Genomic DNA, 24,193 nt, shown 5'->3' with positions numbered 1-24,193 from the left:
TGAGTTGATCCCATCCTTTCCCCTTAGCAGCCCTCACTTGATCTTTATGACAGAAAAACTTGGAGATTTCTGCTGTTGGAAAAGAAGGATATGGTTTGTTATATTCTGCGTATCAGGCATGGCACTTGTCATCATTTTAACATAACAGGGCAAACTATACCAACAAAACCAAGTCCCCTCTTGTACTCAGCAGCAGCAGCAGGACTGTACAACCACTACAACTTCTGCATTTTAGGAAAGAAAATTAAGTTCTATTTTAAACTCCCATATGCTCCCCTATGTGTTATCAAAAAGGTAACTAAAGATATGTCACTTTTATCCTGATAGTTTGTATGTACATTAATAAAAAATTCTGAAGGGCATGCATGTGGGTTCAGGTGTATAGCACCCCAGGTGTATGTTTAGGTCAAGCCAAATGATCCCAGAAAGCAGCTAGTTTCATAAACTCTGAAAGACCCACTGGGACTGATTAGCATCCAAGTATTTTAATCAGAACTTGAGGCGAAGGGGGAGGGTAATGGGAATGCAATTTCCCTCTTTAAAATAAACTAATTAGACAGGACAGATGGAAAAGAGAGTTCCTTTTGTTAAAGGGTTACTATTCCAGCTCAGGTCTTGGTGGCCCTGAAAGTAGAGCAAGGGGCCTCAGGACATATATACTTTGAAGTCTGGCAGGTAACCAGATGGTTATAAGCCTTCTGCATATTTATAATTAAACACATCTCAATGGAGTGCAAAGAAACATGCTGTTCTCCATTTGCATACATGGCTATTTTTAGCCATATTTTTAAATACCTTGGCTATTTAAACTTCAAGAACAAATTAAATACAGATTTATTCAAAACTCTGTATAAGGAAAACTAAAGCAAGCGCCTTGATCTTGATATAGCATATTATGAAAACAGAACTACGCCTTGATATCCAGACAGGCAAGTTTATTTTGGCATCAGAAGTCTCCACAGGACAATAAAGGTACAAGATCAAGGAAATGAAGAATGTATATTTAAAACAGCTAACAAAGCGGAAGAGATTCTGCACCATGAACGCAGCCATATCACGCACCCAAAGTAAAAAGCATTGTATTTAATACGTCTTATAATGTTAGAAGTTAATAAAAGTTTATTACAAAGAATTTTATTATTCCTTTTTATAGCTGGGAAAATTCAGGAAGCAAGAAGGGATGCCACTTGTTCAAGGTCACCAATGGGCCAATTTTACAAAGAACTGCACATGAAGTACCTAAATTCCTTTCCAGAGCTTCATTATCCTACAAATGCATGAACTACTAGTATAGAATGTACTTCAGTTTAGAGTGTTGATAGGTTTAGAAATTACTCGTATTTTACAAGAGGCAAATCAAACTCATATTCATATTCCAGAAAACAAACACATACAATAAGAGGGTAGAACACAGATACTGTGTTTCCCTTTTGTATACATTGCTTGCAAGCATGAATCATGCTATCTGATGATCAAGATAAGTGATTTAAACTGTTAAGAGCGCCTACATTTTGATCCCTTGATAACGAGTCTCTGAATCATTAGGCAGAACTGCTACATTCCTGCATGTGTGCTCCTTTCAAATCAGCGCTATCAACGGCAACATGCCCAACACTTGCTGTTTGCTGTTCATTTTCCTTCAGGTCTACACCCATGCAGGATTTTGAAAAGGGCAACCTGTGGGAAAGCTGTTATTTTCTCTCTTCCAGTCCCAGATATGCTAGGAAATTATTAAGTTTGATCATTTCCTTACTCATTAACTTAGCATTATATTTACTGAAAGGCAAATACTTTGGATGCAATTCAAAAAATAAAAATAAGACTATGAACTCACCCATTAAATTCCTCTTCCTCCCCACAATAGATGTTATTTTTCGTCTCACACTGCCTGACACCCATGCACTTCTTGTGGCACACCTACCTGCTCAATTACCCTGAGCCATGCATGCACACTGTGAGAGCAGCAATCGCACCACAGCCCCATTAGCAGCAGCCCCTTTTAAGCAGATTCCTCCTAAAGAGCTGTTTCACAGCAGGAGCAGCCAGGGAAAATGGGAAGATGGGCATGCTGAAAGCCAGAAGGGATTGGCACTGCAGGATAAAGTGAAAGGTCATCAGGGAAAGGAGGGAGAATGGCAAGCCATGGCATTCATGTTGTTCATGGCAGCTAAGCCTCAGGCACCTCAGGATTTCCCCTGCTCCTACTTCAGCTTCCTCTGCCCTGAACTGCACACTTTTCAGTGTAAATGCTCTAGCATGGGAGTTCACCTCTTCACTATGTTGCCACATGAGGTACTGCACATGAATTGAAATTTTTCACATTAACTTTACCCAACTTTAAGTAAACCTCATAGAAAAGCCCAGGGAACTGTGTGCCTGTGACTGGGAATTGAGCACCCAGGACTTGTCCTGATCATTAAATTTTGAATCCCCTTGAGACAGTGGTGTGGCTTCTGTATTTTTCTCAGTTTTGGTTCAATTTGGTCTTGGATCTCCTCCATCCAAAAGGATCTTCTAAACCCCCAATTCTAGAAACTGGGAAGTCAAACAAAACAACACTCTTGCTATGGTATGAACCTCAAGCCTGCACATACAGTCCCAAAGACATGAGCACTACCTCGATTAAGCGGGCTTCTTAGGCACATGCTCCACTTTAAGCATATGTGTAGACCATGTAAAGTTAGGCATGAACTTCTGATCCCACTTAACCTGGTCACAGGAACCAGCACATATGAAAAGTTGCCGAGACACAATGGAAACAACTGCCACTGCAAAGCCTAACGAGCAACACGATGGTTTACCTTTGAGTGTGACCCAGTACTGCTTCCACTTCCGCCGTGTGACCAGCTCCAGCTTCTTCTCCTTCTGCAGGGTCACCAGGGGCTTAAAGAACAGCCACCCTGCCTTGCGCACCACTCCTTGCTCTTTCTCATACAACAAATCCAGCTGTTCCAAGGAGCTGAGGGACTCGCCACTGGAGTCCTCTGTTTCTGAAGAAGTCTCAGTGTTCTCTAGGTTTGTCCTGCTCATCTCCAGCTCCCGCATGAAGTTTTCATAAATGTTCTGCCTCAGAGCATCACTGCTGACTGCGTTGGTGGACTCGCTTCTCTGGGACAGGACATGGCTGGAGCCGGGTGCCCACAGCAAAGCAGAGAGCTGTGACGGTGCCAACACGTCTGTAGTGAAGTTGTCCATTCTGCTGTCAAAGTATTCACTCCCATCTTTACACTTTGGCTCCTGTGCAAAGGAAAAAGGAATTTGTCAGTGATCAGTCACCAGAGCTGCGATGAAAAGACACACATATTTGTATTTTAATTTGCTTCAAGTTTAGCCACAGCCAGATCCTTCATCAAGGGCCACCTCTTTTCATCATTACATCATAGATTTTCCCTCAGCAGTCATTGACACTGTCAGTGCCACCACTTACAGTTTTCTCAAAAGGACCCTGTTAAACCTTAACCACTAAGTCTCTGAGCTTTGGTAAGTCAGACCCCTGCGAGTAATATCCAAATTCACTACTAACTGCTGGGGCTTCCTCTGGCTGAAACCTGAGGGACTGCAGGAGACAACCACATCATCCAGCTGAAACCCAACAACCACTACTTACATGCCTGTTTGAATATAAGCAGAAACAGTGTCACAACAAGTTTCTTTATTATTGCAGGGTTTTCAATACTTTGGTGACACCTATATTTAGCTTCAGCAGAGCTAGGCTGATTTTACCTTCACTTTCTATTTGACATATAAACTTTGCTTAGCCAACACAAAAAGGGTCAAAAGTTGAGACTATTTTAAGCTGACAGTATTGACTAATTGACAAAAATCTAACTTGTGATTAAAAAAAAACAAAAGATGTGCTTGCTGACTGGCACAAATCCAGTCTCCAGACCGCAGAGGTGTACATTTTCTTACTTCTTGGAAACCCCCAGAAGCCTGACTATTTCATCAAGCACTGCCAGGCCTTTCTCCTAATTGCATTGTGCAACTTCATCCCCTGTACTGAGAGGCCGGCTAATGTTATTTGAAATACCCATACCCGATGGTAGGCCCATTTCTTGCAATTGCTTATTAACATGGGACGTTGTTGGCATATTAGTCCTTTTCTTTCTTAAGCCTTTCCCAGTAATGTGCTGAAGGGTCCCAACTCTCTCAAGGTCCAGTAATGGACAGGGATTTTCATCCTTGGTTAGACCCCTTCGTCGAACTTCACTGTTGAGAATCACATCACCCATCATACAAAACCATTTATTGTCTTTCCAACTGAAGCATTGCTGATGCTTTTTAAAAGCAACTATGATTTGAGAACACAAAAAAAAAAACGATGCCTTTTGCAGTAGAAGTGCGAGGGAAGAGACTGCTATGAACAATTCAAAAAGCAAAGCTATTAGCCTCAGTAATAATAAAAGTATTATACTTTCAAGTTTAGACTGCCTCTCTAAAAGCATTTATTTGCTCATAGACTTCTGCACATGAATGAAGTAAATAAACCTTGGTCTCCTCTGAGCTGCTCTCATCAGCAGCTTTGAAAGCAACTACTTTTTGTTCCTTTGCTTCCCACCCAGTGCTCTTCAAGACTTCAGTGGAAAAGCTGTGCCGTGTTTTGACAGCATCAGGACCTCCAGAATGTAGCCAAGAGCAACAGTGGCATCACACACCCTCCCAAGTGTCACCAGACAGCCACTTCTTAAACAGCAGGACGCTGCTGGTCATGGCCTCACAAAAGCCAACTTGAACAGAAACCCACATTCTCTTACAGTACACTGAAGTTCAAATCTGGCTTTTCAGATCACTGTGTCTGGTGTCAACAATTCAATTCTTCTGGGTAATGGAGCACCTTCCTCAAATCTTATTGCAGACTGTTAATCAAAGAGAACTCCCTAAACATCTCCCTAGGGAGAGTAACTCCCTGAACATCAGCAGGTTTGCTTTCCATGTGGTAAAGGGAGAGAAATAGAGGGAAGGGAATAATCAGGGAATAATCACACGTGCAATGTGTTTATGCCCACAAAGCAACTGTACAATATGGATCGTACAACTGCAGATCGGCCATCTGCAGTTCAGTGGGAAACTGGAAGCTTTCTTCACCCTCTTTTTAATTACTGTCACTGTACATGTGTGCCAAAATCCTCTATTTTAATTGTTTGATTATTCTCCAGGAACTGACAGTGTCCTTTAGAAGACTAACATACAGTTTACGAAAAATACATGTTTCTTTCAGTCCCTAAGCACTAGTGAGAAAAACAACATGAGATGGTGTCTGCTGTGAAGGGCCACTACTGAAACAACAAGCATTAATGAAAAGGGTGGGATACAACCTGTCCACGAACAACCACTAACCACATCCTATTTTTTTTCCATGCACACAGAAAGGGTAGAAATGAGGAAGTACCAGAGCAGAGTAAACACAGGAACCAAAATTAATATGTGCAGTTCACCATGACAACATCACTTGTATTTTGTTTTTTTTCTTTAAAGAATAGAATTGGCAGAGTCACGCAGTCTCTGCTGGTCCTCAGTGAGGGTGTCACTATAGCAGTATCTGTTCACCACTGAAAAGGTCTGACCCAAATTACTGCTGGTGGTGGTGGTGGTGGTGGTTTCCCTGCTGGCCAACTCACCACTTGTTTACTCTCTGTTGCATCTAGCAGTGAAAGAAAACTACCACTGTTTCTGCTCAGCTGCACTCAAGCAGACCTCTCAATGTCTGAGATACACCCTGGAATAGTTGTAGATTATACAAAAGAAAGAGTGGCTAAAATATCAGTTAGACAAAGTGATGCATGTTATAATAAGCTGTGAAGAACAATACAGGAAACAATGAAGCCTGCTAAATTCATTAGGGCCCAAGCTCAAAGTAGAATCTAAAACTAATTTTCAAGCCAAAGAAAGAGGTTGTCTCAAAGTACTTTTAATTCTCTTTACACCACACTTCAGGGCTCTGGCTTACGAAGTCAGGAAATGTCAGAAATTATTCTCATAAAGAGGCTATTTACTATTTAATCTACCTGCAGCAGCAGTATCTGGTGGCTGGATTTTCATTATAGATAGCAATTTCTCCATGTTATACAGCTGCACACTGACCTTACATCACCACCTTAGCCATGGCTGACTGTGCAACAAGCCTGCCTAAATTCTCTCCACAGGTTGCACATGCATCATATATACCTTGCTGCTCACACAGAATGCATCCTGATATACCATCTACCTAACACCATTTCAGCAGCAATTAAACCAAGTGAGGACATACCGTGCAGCCGAGTGCCAGGGAACACATTAGGACACTCTCAAGCCACAAAAGCTGGGTCATGGCACAGAATGGCTGCAAGTCTTAACATGAGATCATTATTAGAAAGGCAAACTAAATTCCAGGATGTATCAGATCAAGTATCAGATCAAGTCAGACATAAGGAAACATCCAAGTCACTAGACAGGGTACAGCCATGGGCTCCTCTGAAATATCCCATATCCAAATCTGTTTATGGATGATTTAAAACAGGTGCAGAGGAAGGGTGCCAGAATTAAAAAGGAAACAGACTTCCTATCTTCAGACAGCAGACAAAAAAGAGTCTGCATAACCCCTCAAATGTGGCCCGAGAAAATAAACCATTTCTCCCTTTAACCAAATCAGAACAGATTAAATAATAGGGAAGAATAATTAATGTAGCAGACAATGCTGGCATCAGAACAAAATGGCGAGGACTACATTTACTCTACAAATTAGCAAGTATTGGAGTAAGAGGATCTGGAAACAGACTTCAAGATGGGGAAAAGCTCACTTGATTTTAAATTGCAATTTGCTCACAAAGGAGATTAAACTCTACTGCCTTTGTAGCAGCAGGGCACCGGCCTCAATATCCCAAGACTGTGCCTCCTGGTCCTGTGCCCCATGAAGCAGGAGGCTTGGCCAGCTTGTTTCCACTGGGTCAGCTGGAGGTACCTATCCACCCAGTCAGCACTGGTGCTTAGGCCTACTTACAGGGAAATATTCCAGCTTTCACCTACATTCAGTCCAAGTGACTCACAGTCAGTTATTAGTAATGTGCTGAGGAAGGGACACATCGTTCAGAGCAAAACACGAAGGCTACAATCACTGTGATTAACAGTCTCACAAACAGCGATTTAACCCTCTGACACATCATACCCACACACGGTACTTCTGCATTTTTAAGCCAAAGGACCCAGTGAGAGTTTAATCGTTACCAAACTACAACACAGCAACCCCCAGAAGAGATGGCAGGTTACTCAAAGTGTGCAAGGCAGAAAGGAACTGACCAAGCCTCACGAGGAAGGCAAAATCATAAAGCATTCAGCACCCCTCTTATCCCTCCTGTCACTGGGTATTTGTCTGATAAAAATCAAGTACTATACCCTATGCCTTTTCCTAAGAAATCACCATTTTTGAGCTAGGGCTTATTTCCTTCTTCCAGAATCAGATTCAAGCTTGATGCAATCTCACCAGCCAAATTCCCTTGCTGTGTCTGAAGTCAGCTCACTGCATAGCGAATTCAAAACAGCTATGAATCGTGCACCATAAATACCATTCTGAAAATGTCATAACTAAGCAATACATGGCAAAGGTCTGCGATGCAGAGATCATATGTAAAGCCTGGCTGTAAAATCCAGAACAGCTACAGATGTTGAAACCAGTGAAGAATCCCAGCTCTAGGTGCTGAGGCTTTCCACTGATTCCAGTTTTTCTCCCTCACCTTCTCTTTCACAGAAGAGTAAAAAGGTGAAGAGACAGCATCTGATAAAGTACATGAGCACCAACTCACAAAAGAAGTGATCCAAATAAACAGCTTTCATTTTCATTTTCCCAGTTCTGTAGCCTGCACCTAGGATTTACACTGTCAAACCTTATGCCGACCTTACTTCTGAGCCTAGAGGTCTGTCAGTGGTTTACATCGCTATGACAGGTGCCTGCTAAGCACAATAGCTGTCTGAATTTCCAACATGGGAGACAATATTTGCTTTACATGCCACATAAAACGTGTTATGATCTACTGCATAGCTGCTGCCTAAGTTACAGAAGAAGGTGTTGCCTTCACTGCTCACTTCTGAAGTGGTCAGCACTCCAATGTTTCTGAAAAGGAGCAGATCCTTCATTTAGGGAAGCACAGTGACTCTTCCTGTATAAGAGACACTAGGGAAAATTAAAAAATAAATACAAAAAGATGCAAACCAAAACAAAAAACAGTCTGTGCCCTCCATTTCAGCTTGTGAACTCAGAGGCAGAAGTGCAGGCACAGTCTGGCATTTAAAGAGCCAATTCTGGGACCTACAGCTAGAGATGAGAATTTCATTACTAACCACAGGCATCTTAAATTCCTGTTAATGGGATTAGCCTTAAATTCTTCTAAGGAAACATCCTTTCCCTCCATCTTGTCCTCCTCCCATCTCTTTCTTCACACCACCATCTCCCAGCGAGCCAGATGGCAACTCAAGCTTTCCCATCTGGTGAACTAAGCACCATGTAATGCCTTAGTGGAGGTGGAGGCAGAATCAGCAGTCCTGGTCCATACTCTACAGCTGCTTGCCTTGCTAGAGATGGACCAGCAATGAAACCAAAGTGAATGGTAAAGCAAATAATACGAACAGAGAATACTTTCAAAGATATTTATAACATCCTCCTTCTACTGCTCTTTCCACACTCTTCATAAACATATGCTGATTCATGGCACAGGTGAAAAAAAGAGAAGGCTTAAAAAATCCAAGTTACTTTTTAAGTGATGCAATGATTTCAAAAATTATTTCAAAAGCTAATTCACTGAGAGATTAGGCTGCAGAGACTGGAGTTAACTAAGAAACTGACAAAATAGGAAGGGAAAATTTGCACATACAAACATTTATCTTTTTTTGCTATTGTATTTCAGACAGCTCCAGCGATGCAATGCTTCTCAGAATTCCACAAATTACTAAATCAGATTAGCAAGTAATTATCCTGTGAGAAAGACAAACATGATGCAATCGCTACATTTGTAAGAGAAATCTACAAACCAACTTTCAGGCACTTAAGCTGGGGTTTCCTACATACCTGCAGCTTCCTCTTCTTCCTCGAGAGGCTTCCCGTCCAGTCACTGATGCGTCGCATACGGTTTTTTAATGTATCCTTCTTGGATGCATCCTCACTGAGGGGCTTGGACTTTCTGCACGGGAGCGTGTAGGAGGAGTAATGTGCAGGACTTCCCTGCTCTACCCTGGAGGGAACATCAATGTCTGAGGCAAATGAGACACGGTTGCTTAGGCTTCCATGAGTGTCAACGTACTCGTCAGACAGCCTGATCCCAGGTGAAGGAGTGCTTTCCAAATTTGTATCCTTATAGAGATCTCGGAGTGAGGAAAGAGATGAACTTTGGTTGAAGGACTTCTTGTTGTCGCTTGCTGGGAAACTGGCATGAATCCTCGTATCTGGAGTGCTCCTGGTCAAGTATGGACCATCCAGCTCATTGATATCCCCAGCATTTCCCCAGAGAGAGTCATACCATGAAGACTCGGAACTGAGGGAGCTTCCTTTACTAGATCGAAGCCTTGAATCGGTAGGTGACAGACGATGGCTTGAAGAACAGTCTGCACTGGAGTTCCTCCTAACATCAAGCAGGTTATTTGGCTTAGATTCCAATGCAGGTGAATACCTCAGCAACTGGACTGGTCCACTGGACTCCTCAGTCGGTACCTTGCTGTTGCTGCTATTGTGGAACTCGACCCTCAAGCAACCATCCAGCTTCCCCAATGTTTTAATGAGAACTTTCGGACTTCTCCTGTCCTCTGATGGGAAGGTTGATGCAAGACTCTCATTCTTTCCGTAGCAATTTAAAATGTGTCCATTGCATTCTCGAGAGGCAGTGTGATTGTTTCCAGCTTGAAGGCCAATATAGTGGAAACCGTTCTCTGGCAAAAACACTGCGCTACTTCCTTGGCAGTAGTCCCCCGAGGTATTTGTCCTGTGTTTGGCGTAGGCATTGCTTTTAGAGACCTTCACCACAGTGTCACCAAGTCTAGATGAATAAGGCTGACTACTCTTGAAGTGCGAGAGGCAGCTTCTGGCAAGGGACCTTGATTTGTAGTTTGAGCCACTATTGGTATGTCCCCATCCATGCATAGAGCAAGACTTTTCATCTTTAGCATGAATGCTGCGAATTTTCAGAGAACAAGGCTTCTGCTTGGCACTAGCTGTAGCAGCAGCATGATTTTTCGATCCCTGAAGACTGTATTGGCTTTCTGAATTCCCCATTTTCCCCTAAATTAAGTAGAGCTTCATTAGAAACAATGGCTATTAGACAGCAAAAAGTAACAGACCATTTTTACCGTCTACACAGGAAAAGTGCCTCTTTAAAAATAATATGAAACAATTGTTTCAAAAAAAAAGCCATTAGCCATTTACAACATTAAATTCATAACTGAATTTCTTTTAGGGGCAAGCTAGGAAAGCCTATTCTCTGTGTGGTTCATTGCCCCTCTGTTATAGAGCTGGAATCTAACTCCATTGAAATCATGTCAACACCTTTCTCCACCCACACCCTTGGCAACGTCCTTTTCTTATAACTTACAAAATCTCTGGCTCCCCAGAACAATGGCATAATGAAAGGGAGACAGCAAGATAATCATAACTTAAACATAAAGTGAACTGTACTTTCAAAGAAATCCCTTCTGTCAGGAGACAAGCCCACTGCAGTTTCAGCTTGGCTGGTTTCTTTGCAACCAAGTGTTGCCTCAGTGAACTGTTCAGCAAACCCCAACTTTGTGTTTAAGTGGAGTCAATACAGGATAAAGGAAAAAGAAAATCCAAATAAAAAATAACTCGGTTATTGAACAGCCTCATCTTCTATTACAGCACAAAACAGCATTATGTTTGTTCAGCATGGCACAGTTTGGTAGTTCAGTTAGTAAAATGCTTTTCAGCTTTTTACTAAATTCACAGTGAATAGCACACACTGGAGCAGTCAAATTGGTCCCGTGAGATGACAGAAGATTTTGAACATACATGAAGTGTACCCCAAAGTAAAAGAGATTGATCTGTTTTGTTATTTGGAGTGAATCTCCACTGTTTTGTAATTTACAGAAACAACATCAAAGTGGTTTTCCATTGGCACTACGCTTCTTTGCATGTCGGATCTCAGACTATCACTCTTAGGAAAATATACTATAGCCTCATTAAAATTTTGTCAAAATAAGCCGCTGCAAAAGCATAATCTTATCTCCTAGAGTCTGCATATATTTTAACATTCCTACGTCTATCCCTTAGCACTTTTAGATGAAAAGCATAGTACAGAATGAAGAGCAAACCTGTAGAATCACTCTTAAACACGGGCACAGTTAGCAGCTAACATGCTCTGCATTGTCTTTGTGGCCAGCCATTACACTTGCCAAAATCCGGATGGAGTTGCACGCAGCCTTCCTAGAAAACACCAAAAAGACAAAGAAGGTTTTTCATTCAAATAGAACTTACACTTTACTAGAGCTATAAGCAAAACAATTACAAAAAAAAAAAAACAACCCACAGACTGAAGTTAAAAACAGAGAAGAGAGGTCTGTTCCAGGGATTCCTGGACTTTTTTATACACGGACTTTTTAATACATTTTTATACACGGACTTTAATAACTGACATTGAATTAACAGGATTAAGTCACTGGGTGTTTTTTTTCTAATTCTGTCCTTGTCCCCCCTCAACAACAAATTAAGGCAAACTTTGAGCCCCCTCCAGTTTTCTTTTTGAAAGACGAATTACAGATGGCAGGACTGTTCAGTGATCTTTACAATGTGGACTAAACCGGTCAGAGCAATGTCCCACAGCACCCGTTTATCCTTCCCCAAACCTGGATTCCACTATGACCCCTGCCGTGAAAGGCCACTGTGCAATTCACTCCATCAACTACCCAGCAACCTCCCTCTTCAGGTTTGTTCTGGTTTTTAAGTTAATCTGCCAGTAAAACAAGAAAAAGACAGCACCAAGCACTGCCCACACACAAACGTAACAAGACCTAAGTTCTTCCTGACCATCTGAACATACTGTCTCTTCAGTTGGCACACAAAAGCCACAACTCAAATCAAAAGGACAGAAGCTGAATCTCACAGAACACACCAGCAGTTTAGAGACTGAAACACTCAGTAGAAAAGACAATGTACAAGATTGCAGGCTCAGTTCTAGAATACACATTTTTAGCTAGAAACCATTCTTAATATACTACCCAAAAAAATATTCTTCTCTGCATAAATTCAGTGGCTGCTGTTCATAATTTTTAACTGAATACCCGCTTGATTTGAACGTGTAGAGTTTGGGGTTTTTTTACTTGCTTTGTGGTTATTTACTGTATAAGAACCTTGAAGATATTTAAAAGAATTCACTGGTTAACCTAGGTATTTTGCTAACCTTACCAAAAACAAAGGTAAAGACTGCAAGCTAGAGCTAAAAACAGTCTCAAAATGCCTAGAAAAAATTATCTTTTATCTTATTCTAACAATTTGGAACATTCATGTTTAAGACACTCTTGCCTCATGGATTTGATTTGCCTATGCTGTTAAGTGCACACATTTATGTAAACAGTTTTAAAAATGTCAGATGAAACATGGATTAAACAAAAGATTGAAGGTAAACAGAAGACAACACACAAACTTCCTACACTCCAAGCTGCTGAACAAATTGTGAACCCCCAGCAGAACTGCCTTCCTCGATCCAACAGGCACAGACCACAAATGAGCAATGAGTTTACATTCAGAATTCTTCATCTGGGAGCAGAAAGTACATTCAACAAGGGGCTTTGAAGGGTTTATATCTATTCATAAGGGAACACTGAACCCAATTTGTCTAAAGAAACAGGCAAAAAGACCATCTGGTCTCCATAGCGATTGTGCAATGGCAAGGTAATCCTTTTAAGAGAGTGGGTAGCGAGCAAGCTGCTGTCATGAACCTCAGAAGATAGACATTCAATTCATCAAGGCTCGAACTGCTGCTACCAGGCTCTATTGTACATGTCTGATCCAATACACAGGTCACATAATGGGTGAACGAATAAATTTATCTCGGGGTACAATGTCTACAAAATAGCGCCTCAGTCTGTGAAGGAATCAGTCAGCAGTACAACAGAACAGTCAATAAATCCCATAGAAATAGCCCCAAGGAATTTCTCTCAGCATCCTGGCTGTCCAGAAAGCTACGGTAGGCTAAACATTCGTGCACACTGCAATAACCAATCGGGGCATCTGCAAGGCTGTACAAAGACCATCAACCTGAAAATCAGCTGTGGTGCCTTTCTCTTGCCTCACACTTGTATGAAGCAATTTTCTTTCTGCAGATTATAAAGGGGATGGTGTAGGGGGAGAGAGCAGAGTGAATCAGCTGGTGCCCAAAGGCAGAGGGACACTGGGGCAGGCAGGCAAATGTGGACAAGCTCTGGCTGTGCTTGCTCCAGTCACACATTTTACACTATTTGAACTGTGGAAGCACTGGAAGTTACAGTGCAGGGAACAGAGTTCAGCTTCCCCTATATTTCCCACAGCAACCTACCACCGCAGACGAAAATGTGCTTTTCTCTCTTCTTACACAGAGGGATGAATACTTCTTGTGAGTAAAACCAGTTTCTATGAATATTTTCTTCAGTTATAATCAGCATATTTAGAAAGCAGCTCACTGTGCCTGAAGACGACTATTAAGAGTTTATTTGCTTTCAATTATACCACATTCCCTAAAAAAGAAGTTTTTAATCTTCACCCTGGTTCATCTTAACACATTCAAAAAACCCAGCTATGCAAACATACTAATCTGGGGTGATTAGTATGTTTCCCCACCACACCCAATAATTAGCGCAAATCATAACCCCAGAGCTAAAAACGTATTTCCCCACCTTTGGGCTTCTCCACATTAAGTTCCCTTAGACTTTTTGGGCTCCAAAATACAAACACGCGAGCCGTTCTGGAGAAGCGCCTGATCAGGTCCTTTCCAAGCCTAACTATTCTACGATTACTACCACCGCACCTAGACTGCTTTATAAATGCCAGAGGGGTAAATGCCTTTCTTAAGATGAAGGTGAGTGCACGTACAAGTAGTGCTCTACAATTGCATGGGTGCATTCCTCCTCAGTCTTAATCTCTCAAAATACAGGTTTAGAAACCTTAACTTGCTAACCATACTGCAAGCAAAACTGAACTATAACAACAACATCCCAGTACTAGGTTTGCTTATAAGATACAACAAGGAATTATTACATTATGAATTAGCGGGAGGTCTGAGTCAAGGGAGACAGGCTCCTGTGTTGGTCTCATCTGCTACAGTGGGAACACAGACCAAAATGATTTTGCTACTGCCAGCCATCTGCTTCCTGTACAGTCACACTAGCCAGGCTGAGACCCTAAAACTAGAGGTCAGAAAATGGCAAGCTCCAGACTGATGGGAGGCAAGCACAGAGCCATAAGTAGACTGAATGCTCCGCAACCACAGTCAGCATTGGACAGTAGCTATATACCAGTTACAAAAAGGCAAGAGACTGCGGTAGCATCTTCCTAGGGAGTTTCAGCAGGTTTCCCTGACTGGAACTGACTATTTCACCACCCAGGATGTTGAAAGAGCTCAACTAATTTCAGCCCTAGCAAAGTTAGGCTTTAGCCTGGATCGAGAAGTTACCCCCATGAGGCACACAAACACATCCACCAAAGCTATCTCTCTGATGTATTTTGATGCCTTTATTCCTATGGATGGCTGCTGACAATGAATCTTCACTGGCAGCTGTATAAAAAGTGATCTGCAAACCATTCAATACCTGCTGAAGCTTTCCCAAAAATCTGCTGATGAAGTAGAGGGAAGTTGATCTTCACTAAACAGGGCATCAGTGCAAAACCAGCAAAAACAATGGCAAAAAAAAACAAACAACAGGTCTAAATGAGGATAACATCATGCCATAAAATAAGCACCAGAGTGAGGACTCATTAAGAAATGCAGAAACTCATGAGTCTTCAGCAATACCAGGAACAGGAACTCTTCATGCACATCAGAAGGGCTTAAATTAAATGTTTTTAACAATAAAAAGGCTTTTAAAAGAAGTGCTGGATCAAGAGCTAAAAATAGGTAGGAGCTAGAGCTACCCGTCTCACCACTAAAAAGTAAAAGCCTACATCTTTTCAGTTCTTGACAGTGACACACCAGGATACAGTTTAAACTTTTTAAGAAGGAATTTCCTTGAGGAAATTATTCAAGAAAGAAATAAGCTAACCAAGTGTTTTATTCATACTTGTAGCTTACACAGCCACCATGTGTCACCACCTCTTCATCAACAGGAGGATTGTTACATGCATCAGCGCAGTACCTTTAAAGAAGGCACCTGCCTCTGGACACAGTCCCTTCTCAGCTATCCATACTGGTATAAATATCTGGCAAAGTAAGGCAGAACTTCAACTCATTCAGTGGCGATATAAATACTTGTGCAAAGAGCCTTTACATGCAAAGGGCAGAGTATATCCCATCAACTGCTCTCTAGTAATGAAGCAAGAGGAGAGTCTTGCATGCTTTCTGCTGTATTTGAAAATCCTATTTCCACATGGGCAGGTAAGGACACCCAACTGCAGAGTCAGACTACAATGGCCATCTCCAGGCTGCACATGGTGGAGAGGGGAGGCATGGAGGGAAGGCTTCACCAGAGTCTTTACACAGGTGGCTGCTCTGAGTGCGTGGTTCATAAGTGCAGAGCAGGAGACTGTCATCAGGATCAGTGGAACTGGGATAATGGAGAATCTGAAAGCATTTCAGAGCAATAAAAAAAGGAAACAGAAAGCCCCCTCATTTATATGAAATGACCAACTTATTTTCTTTTAATGGCAGATCCAGTTAGAAATGTTGCATGCTGTCATGTACAGCAACTACATTACTGGCTTTTTACATCAGGAAAAGCCTTTTCTGTTTTTGGTTTGGCTTGGGTACTTTTAATTGACAGAGCAACTCGTACTTTTTTTTTCTTTCTTTTTACATTCTCTTTCACTTAGTTGTTAAAACACTGTCCATTTTAAATGGCTTATGTAAAGTCCTAGAAATTGAATATAACTATCTTTCACATACTAACATGTTCGTAAGCTTTGCAAGCAATCAGTGCACTTTGTGAATTCTTACAGGGATACAGAATTACAGGTTTGAAGTTTAATTAAGTTTTAATCTACTTGGGGTTTTAATGCAAAAGTAATACAGAATGCTAGAATGCGAACCTGTCCTCCCCTTCTTGCACGTATGGATGGATATGTGAAATTAATGAGGGAGGCAGGTTAGCACAACATTGTGTCTGGATTAAATGTAGAATTTCTTACTGGAAACAATTTACTGTATTTTTTAGAACTACGCATTTTGGTCACATGCTTCCACAAATCAGAAGCAGATTTCTTATTCCTGCAATCTCAATCGCATTCCTATTACAAAAATATACCATAATAATTATACCATGGTATTCTTGGCAGGATACTTTGCATTATATACCACTGCATTCAAAGAATGAATAACCAAAACACCACAAGTATGCCTTTCTTTAAAAAAAAAAATAGGACTATTTTGTCTTAAAAATCCAATTTGAAGCCAGAATTCCTCACTCACTCATTAGCCTTTTTAAAGCTACAGACTCCTGCATTAAGAACTGCTTGGTAGCTCACAGATCAAATCAAAACAAATAGTTTTCTTATTAAAAATCAGTAGTCATTATGACCCCAGAAACTTCTTTCATGCTGTGAATCATACCTACATGGCATATAGACTTCTAATTTCACAGTTTAAGCAAGAAAGGGACACTCTTCTTTACCAGGATTCTTTTCTTTAAATACATTAATCCAAACAGGTCTACACTGCATCACATATATACTGCATCAGAATTACACATTCCTTACCTGGGACATGACTCCTTCTTTTACTCAGCCTATTCTTCTGGGTCCAAAACATTGGCAGCTTAATTAAATTATGTTCTATAGTTTTCAAGTTAGGGCAATATGGAAGACTGAGTCAAGCCTAGAGATCCTTATCATATTACACTAGTGCTTATACAATCTAAATCTCTAGGGACTTTTTCTTTGGCAGGAGAAACAAATTTCACCATCTGTAAATGTTATTGAAATTATACACAATGGCTAAAGTGCACATCCATTTAAATAAAAGCCATTTAGCTTAGGAAAAAGAAAAAAAAAAAGAAAAAAAAAACAAACCCCAACAACCAGGAATGCCAGCTAACATCTTGGCTTAATGCAGTAGCTGCAGTAGTTAAAGAGTTGATATGTCAAAGGGTCTATTTCCTGCCCTCAAAGGGGAAATGAGCCCAGTGATTTGAAAGGTCTTTACTCTGGTTGTAAGCATACTGGCAGGTCCCGATGTAGATTAATATGGTGCTTTCAAAGGATTTCAAGGCCTAGGGGAGAGAGGATGGTGCACCTGAAAGGAGCCAAGATGCTCCAAGCAAGGGATCTTCGGCTCCAGCCTCGCTGCCTGCCCTGGGCCAGTGAGTAACAACATTTCAGAGACCAAGCTCAGACCTGCAGACTTCCTGCCTGAGCTTAGACATAACCCTGAAGAGATCGCTGCCTTAGACCTCCTTATTCATGGTAACAGCTGGAGGTGAGACTCTGATGTTCTTGTCAAACTGGAATTCCCAATCCCCACCAGGAACATCTGCCCTCCTCTTGTCTGTTTCAGTAGCAATCACAATCAACTCATGTCATCAAATAGTCATAGTCAGCAGGCAGCTATGGGGATATTCTCTGACCTGTATCCACCCAAAACTGTAGATTACAAAACATCAGCTTTGAAGAGGGTAAAAGAAATGTTATTTCTGGACTAGGACACAGCTCACAACACCATACCCTGAGCATCCCTGTAGACAAGCAATCCCAGGTAGAGCAGAAGTGAAGGCAGCAGAGCAATTCCAGGCAGGAACATTAGCCCATTCTGCCCCAAAAGATCCTCCCAGGTCTATTGGACCAACTCTGAACCCTTGGCACCAAAGAAAAATTTGCAGTAGCAACTGCAAGACAGTGGGCTTCAGGCTGTAGGATAGGGCCTGGGATGGCTGTGGGACTCCCTGCCTGCCACCTCTTACATAGCCCACTCCACAAGTGGGAGGGGAACCCATGCTGCATTTGGCATAGTCTTTTCTATTTCTCAGTTTACACATTCATAAACACTTGAGAGTGTCAGTTCCAAAGTAAATGCTTTCCCACCTTCGGCCCCGGGACTTCCTGAAGAGGACAGAGGATCTGGGAGTTAGACACCCGAGGTAAACCTGAGACACAGCCCTTTGGAAAATTAAAAGCAGATCTTGATTTTTGCATGCCAAGAGCCCTATAGCAGTCACACAGCTCTGGGCTTCCTTTTCTATACCCCTGTAGTACCAGTGCATTACTCACACATCAGAAGAATAAAAAAGTACTCTGAGGATTAGGCTTCCCCACTGAAACACTTGCTTTGTAGCTTCACAGCTACCGACTGCACTATTCAGAGTCCTCTCTTCCATGACATATGGATATCTCTTTCCTGCTGAAGGTGATCATGAAAAAAATACAATCCATCTATTGCCTCTAACTAGTAATTTGCCATACATTGTATAGTGTTAATGAATCGTCCACCCAAAAGGGAAAGAAACGCACCATTTCCAGAAGTAATACATCAGCGTACAAAATTAACTCTGTGACCACATCAGCAACAAGCATAAACAAAGTAGCAAACTTTGGTTGCATTGTACAAGCAATTAATCACCCCATGCTTAAAAAAAAATTGGGGGATGCGGTAGTGGAAGGCACTTCTCCATTTCTGGGGCATTTCTCTCTTTTTTACTTTTCCTGTGCCACAAAACATTGATTTTTAACAGTTTTTTGTACAGTTACATATTAAAAATCTACATAATATCAAAAATCAATGTAGAAAGATCAAAACCTGTGCAGGATCTACCTCTGCCAGATGCAGGAGCTCCAGTTTTCCTTACCACCCCAGTTCAGTGGTGGTTGTAGTGCTGACTGAAACTTGTCCTCTTAACTCTTCACAAACATATAACCCTTGCTTGGATACACTGTCTATTTACTGCAGGTTACTTGGAGTATTCAGGAGAATAGACAGCATAATAAAAAAGATTCACAACGATTATTAATCACACTGTATTAGAGAGTCACTTTAATGTTGCAGCAACTGTAGCACTCTCAAATATACTTTCTCATAATTTGCCTTAAAATAAATCCAGCCCTGTCATAGCAGAGCTGAAAATGATCCTAGTGGTGGTTTATTTAGCAATTCAGGCAATTGAGTTTGACAGATGACCACCGAGAACTGTTTTCTAGAGGAAAACCATTCATCGCGGGCACAGCCAGCGATAGCAGGGGCAGCGCGAAGGCTACAAGACCTGGTGCTGCCGTAGCCTGCTCTGCCCTTTGCTTTCAGAGGCTTCCCAAGTCTTTCCTTACTTTTCTTGCAGTTTTCCAGGTCTGTCCGGCAGCAGGCAAGCAGACAACTGAATGCTCTCCCCCAGCATCTCCCTCACTGGCTCCAGTCCCTCTTCCCGCTTTCACTTACCTTCCCCAGGGCACTGGCTTCAACCTCCTAGCTGCCCCAGCTCTGCCATGGCGACACAGACACGCAGGCACAGGGACTCTCCCTGCCCTGGACACGCCAGGAAACTGTGCCTAACACTTCAAAATGCTCAGCCGTTAGGAACTAAAAACAGATCTTGCGCGAGGCTGGATGTATTTTTGTCTGCAGGCTACACACCCTCCTCCCGTTCAATTTTTTCCATTGGTGGAACAGCATGATGCAGACTTAACCAGAGGGTGGTTTTCCACGGGCCGCCTGAAACGATTATGCGGGCCAGCCTGCCACGATGCTGGACAGCCGCCGGAGAATATGCTGTGACTGGGCTCTTGTCTGACCCCGCATTCCTCAGCCTCCAGGCTGCTTCCACAGGAAAGCTGCTCAGAGGGCTGCTGAATTGACAGGGGTTTGCTTGCCTGAAGATAGCTCCAGGGTATCTTGTTTTTGGTTTGTTTTTTTTGGTCTTCTGAGGTTTTTCTTTTTACCTTTTTTTTAACTTGCTAGGAGGGAGTAGGTATTCCTAACATCCGTGTGAGACGCCCTGGCAAAAACACAACTTGCCAAACCACAGCGGGAATGCTGTAGTCATGAAAACCAGCTCTTAAGAGCGGCTCTCAGTCACGTCTAACAAATGCACAACAGCATCACGTATACAACCGCAAACTCAGGCTCTCTCTTCCTCACTGCTTTCGTCAGACTTTTTATACTGTCCTATGGAGACAATCACTTGGGATTTAATAACTGACCTCAGATAAAACAGGTCTCTTTGGATGCAAATGACATCCCCAAGTTCCAATATACAGAGCTAGGCTGTTAAATCTGTAGTTAAGCACATGAACAATTGCTTTATTATCAGAAAAGCTGAACACTTCATTGATTGCAGCAACAGTTGGTGAGCAAACTCAGCCAAAAAACAAGGCATTTATTCAATATTCTAATAAAATCACAGGGTCACATGCAAGTGCCAAGCATGGAAATACAGCCAAGTTACGCTGCAGATGATGTATTGAATTGAAAATAAACACATGAACACTACAACAGAAATCACTGGTAACCCACAAAAGCCCCAAATCAATATTTATGTCCACAAAAATGAAATAACAATTTGCATAGCAACACAGGAATTGACACCTAAAGGTGGACCTCTGTTTCACTGTGTCTGCTATCCTGTCTCATTACACAGTGAACTCCAGAACCCAGCAGCTTTGGAGTAATTTGGAATAAAATCCTATTTCACCTCTTAAAAAAGCAGTACATGACTTATGCCCATATTCTTAATTCTACAACTTAATACCCATCTGAGGGCTTCACATCTGCTTGTTCTGGTAACAACTTTGCTCTCTGTGAAAAGCAGACTATTTTCTTTTTCCTGTTCCCAGTACAGCTATATTCTCTTCACTTAGCGTTGCTGTGGTCCAACTATTTCACTAACAGGCCACATCCAAGCCCTGGGACTAATGTGGAAGCAATGACAGCTAACCACGAGGTTTCTCTGGTTCCATCCCCCTTCTCACACAAAAGTACTGTACTTCCTTCATGAATCCACCTCTTACTTGATTAAACAAAGCATGTTCGAATGACTCCTTAGATAAGATTAGCCTCCAGCCAGCCCAGAAGCCTTTAATCACCTGTTTTGTCGAACTTATCTTTCTTAAAGGTGAATGTTCAGAAGCATAAATACTATTCCCAAAGATGCCTCTCCAGCACTCTGCTCAATAACAGTAATTCTTCCCTAAGTCAATGAAAATACCTGGACTGACATAACCTAGGACTCAGCCGAATCACATTAGTACTTGACAATCTTCCAGCAACGGGTAATAAAGCTGTTGATTCCCTTCCGCTTTCATTTTCAGAGGGTGACTCCCAAATGTCAACAGGCATTTTTGCTATTAGTGCAAAGCACTCAACCCTGTACTTTCTCCTCCAAGTTCACTACATTTTATCGCTCTAATCCTAGAGGTCATTCAGCTATTTACTACATTATATCTAACCTACCTGTGTATTTACTGTGTCTCCCACTTATCAGCCATTCCCACTTTTCGCATTTAGCTTGGTCTCAGGACTCTAGTTGATACTCCCCAGTTTTTTTATTCTTGCTTCCACCCCTAAAGTACCTTTTAGCACACTCACTGGCATTACACGCTGAAGGCATACTCTTCTGGCTTGACTTAATGGAGCTTTAACATCCTTCCAACTCAGGGCTGCTGCGAGTGCCCTCGCCCTGACCACAAGGCTTCCTCCTGCCTTGATCCCTGAGGAGCTCCTTGGGGGACAGGCAGAAGAGCCTGAAAAGGGCTTTGGTAGAGTCTAGCTTGTTGGTTGCAGCAGGATGGTCCTTGTTTATTACACTAGCAAAACTAAGTCTCCACATCCACTTTGTACCCTTTTTCTACCCACTGCCTTGCCATTATCTATTTGGGGCAATCTAGTAATGAAATATCCTCTGAAAATCAACAAGGAGTAGGCAAGCTCCATGCTGAACACATGACATTAATCTCTTCTTACTATGCAAAGTATTTACGTGCTTCACAATCTTCCACAAATGTATCATCACAACATGGCAGGAAAAGAGAAGGGTGCCATTATCCTCATTTTATAGGAAGCTGCTAGATCACACAGGAAATTAAAGGGTATTTCAATACAGAAACAGGAAGCTCCATAGCTTGTGTTAATGCATGTCTCTGCTAGCTTAATGGCTCTTAACATCTCTGTTTTGCAGTAAAAACAAACTGTAGTTTGTACAGTGAAGTCTGTAATGGAATTAAAAGTTGTGCCTTGGATAGCAGGTTGGCTATATAAACATTCTAGATTAAAAAGGTGTTATGAAGGTTGTATGTTAAACATATGCTCTACAAAATGTTTTAAAGCCAAGAACTTATTTTTATAGATGGAGATGAATGAATGATCAAAAATAAAGACAGCTATTTTAACCTATGTTCTACACTACTTTTACACTACAAAACCACTTAAATTTTACTTTGAAAGTGCTAAGACATCCCATTGTCACCACTGTTTTGTTTTCCAAGCAATGGAAATTCATTAAGGAAAACTCAGAAAATGCACATATTCACAGCATTCATGCTAAGACAATACACCTCCTTCCCTAAACTCAGCCCACTTTTATAACATATGCCACCCCTATAAAATATCTTTTCTTAGATACACTCAAGTCTGCTTCTGAAATGCCAGTTCACCACTTGCCTTTTGCCCTCTCCTGCCTGGCTCACCTGACATTCATACAGCTGAGCTGTGTGAAAATCCCTGGTCCATAAGGTCCCTCTGCCAATACTCAACAAACAGGCACTGGATGGTCATGGATGAAGAGATTTTGGTATCTTGCCAATCATGGCTTAACCACAGACTGGCAGAGGTGTAAGAAGACTTCCTGTGAAATCCAAAACATGCACTTATGTTCTCCAAAACAGAGTTTGGGTAGGAATTAAGGAAGTTTGAAGTAGAAATTGCGTTTCTCAAATCAAAAACCTCTAATGGAGCTCTCAAGAAAGCTGGGAAGCTGTGCTAACTGTAGCTAAGCTGTTAAAAAACAATTACATGTTATTGTCAACAAAATAATAACCAGAGATGAGATTCAAAGCCTTGATGATTTCATTACTAAAACATCTGAACCATGCAACATCTGCTAGAGAAATATTCTCATTGAGCTGTACTCAAGGTCCATCCTTGGTATCTTCAGCCTTGAAAGAGAAATGCAAAAAAGAAAACAGCAGTCTCTCATTCAGCCCATGGTGAAGGGAAACCTTACACCACATGAAATTCCTCTAGAAGATGTCAATTCAATTTCTGAGAACTTCTCACCTTTCTGCAAACCAGTGCTCATGCACTGTTATTGTTAAAACAGTTGCTTAACTCTGATTGAGAGGAATGTGGGAAATGAGTAAATAGAAGCTTATGTGAGCTTCTCACCAAAGCTCACAGACCCCAGCAGGCCATTTCACTTACTGAATGACAGCATCAACGTGAGTCTAACAGCTCTGGCTGTAGGTCAGAACAGATGTTAAGCAACAAAAAATAATGCAGATGAGCACAATTTTATATCCTCAGCTATCACAGAGACTTACAATGCCCTAAATGGCTACCATCTTCCTGTCAGAGGCTGCAGTTCTCCCTGTGAAATGCTGTAATTCAAGAGATCAAAGGGATGCTCCCCACTCCCACCTTTCTGTGGAGCCAGCATGCTCTTGCCCAGCTCAGCAGAGAGGGGCTGCTGTCCAGGCACTCTCCACATGTACCTCAATGCTCCTCTCAAATGGGTTTTCCTAATGTCTGAAACAGGGAGAACCCACTGACACTGAAGGCATGTAATATGCCATACCTGATGTCTAAAGGAAGACGAACTTTTCCTTTATTTTTGTGCTGTGTGGTTCTTTATCACTGCTGTAGGCATGGGCTTACTATTTGTGGTTATGATCTATTTTCAAGTGAGTTACAGAGAATAGTTGGGGAATCAAAGTGATTCTGGTTAGTGTCTTATTAATTTCAGTATGATTAAATGAAGAAAGAGAAAGCATGCTCGTGATGGCAGGGCATGTGGCAGAAGCATTACAGAAAAACAGGAAATCAGGAGAGATAGGTGAATTACACAGCAAACCTACCTCCTCAATTTAGATGACTAAGCACAATAGAAGAGGGAACCATCAATCAGTACT

At 41.7% G+C, this 24,193-nt stretch overlaps 1 protein-coding gene across 1 annotated transcript in view; it reads right to left on the bottom strand.

The window, feature by feature from the left end:
• TIAM2 (TIAM Rac1 associated GEF 2) overlaps positions 1-24,193 on the bottom strand; it is a 134,524-nt gene that overhangs the window by 75,875 nt on the left and 34,456 nt on the right. Inside the window, exons 3-5 of the mRNA XM_057406274.1 lie at positions 11,284-11,395; positions 9,035-10,237; positions 2,802-3,237 (exon numbers count right to left, since the gene is read on the bottom strand). Of these exons, the coding sequence (XP_057262257.1) occupies positions 2,802-3,237; positions 9,035-10,231 (1,633 nt within the window). The 5' untranslated portion in view covers positions 10,232-10,237; positions 11,284-11,395. The remainder of the gene's footprint in view (positions 1-2,801; positions 3,238-9,034; positions 10,238-11,283; positions 11,396-24,193) is intronic.

This window comes from Pezoporus wallicus, unplaced genomic scaffold (genome assembly GCF_028554395.1).
Source record: "Pezoporus wallicus isolate ANWC-B61680 ecotype Strahan unplaced genomic scaffold, APGP_CSIRO_Pwel_v1 contig_3817, whole genome shotgun sequence".
Classification (NCBI taxonomy): Eukaryota; Metazoa; Chordata; class Aves; order Psittaciformes; family Psittacidae; genus Pezoporus; species Pezoporus wallicus.
This window is presented reverse-complemented; position numbering and strand designations above follow the sequence as displayed.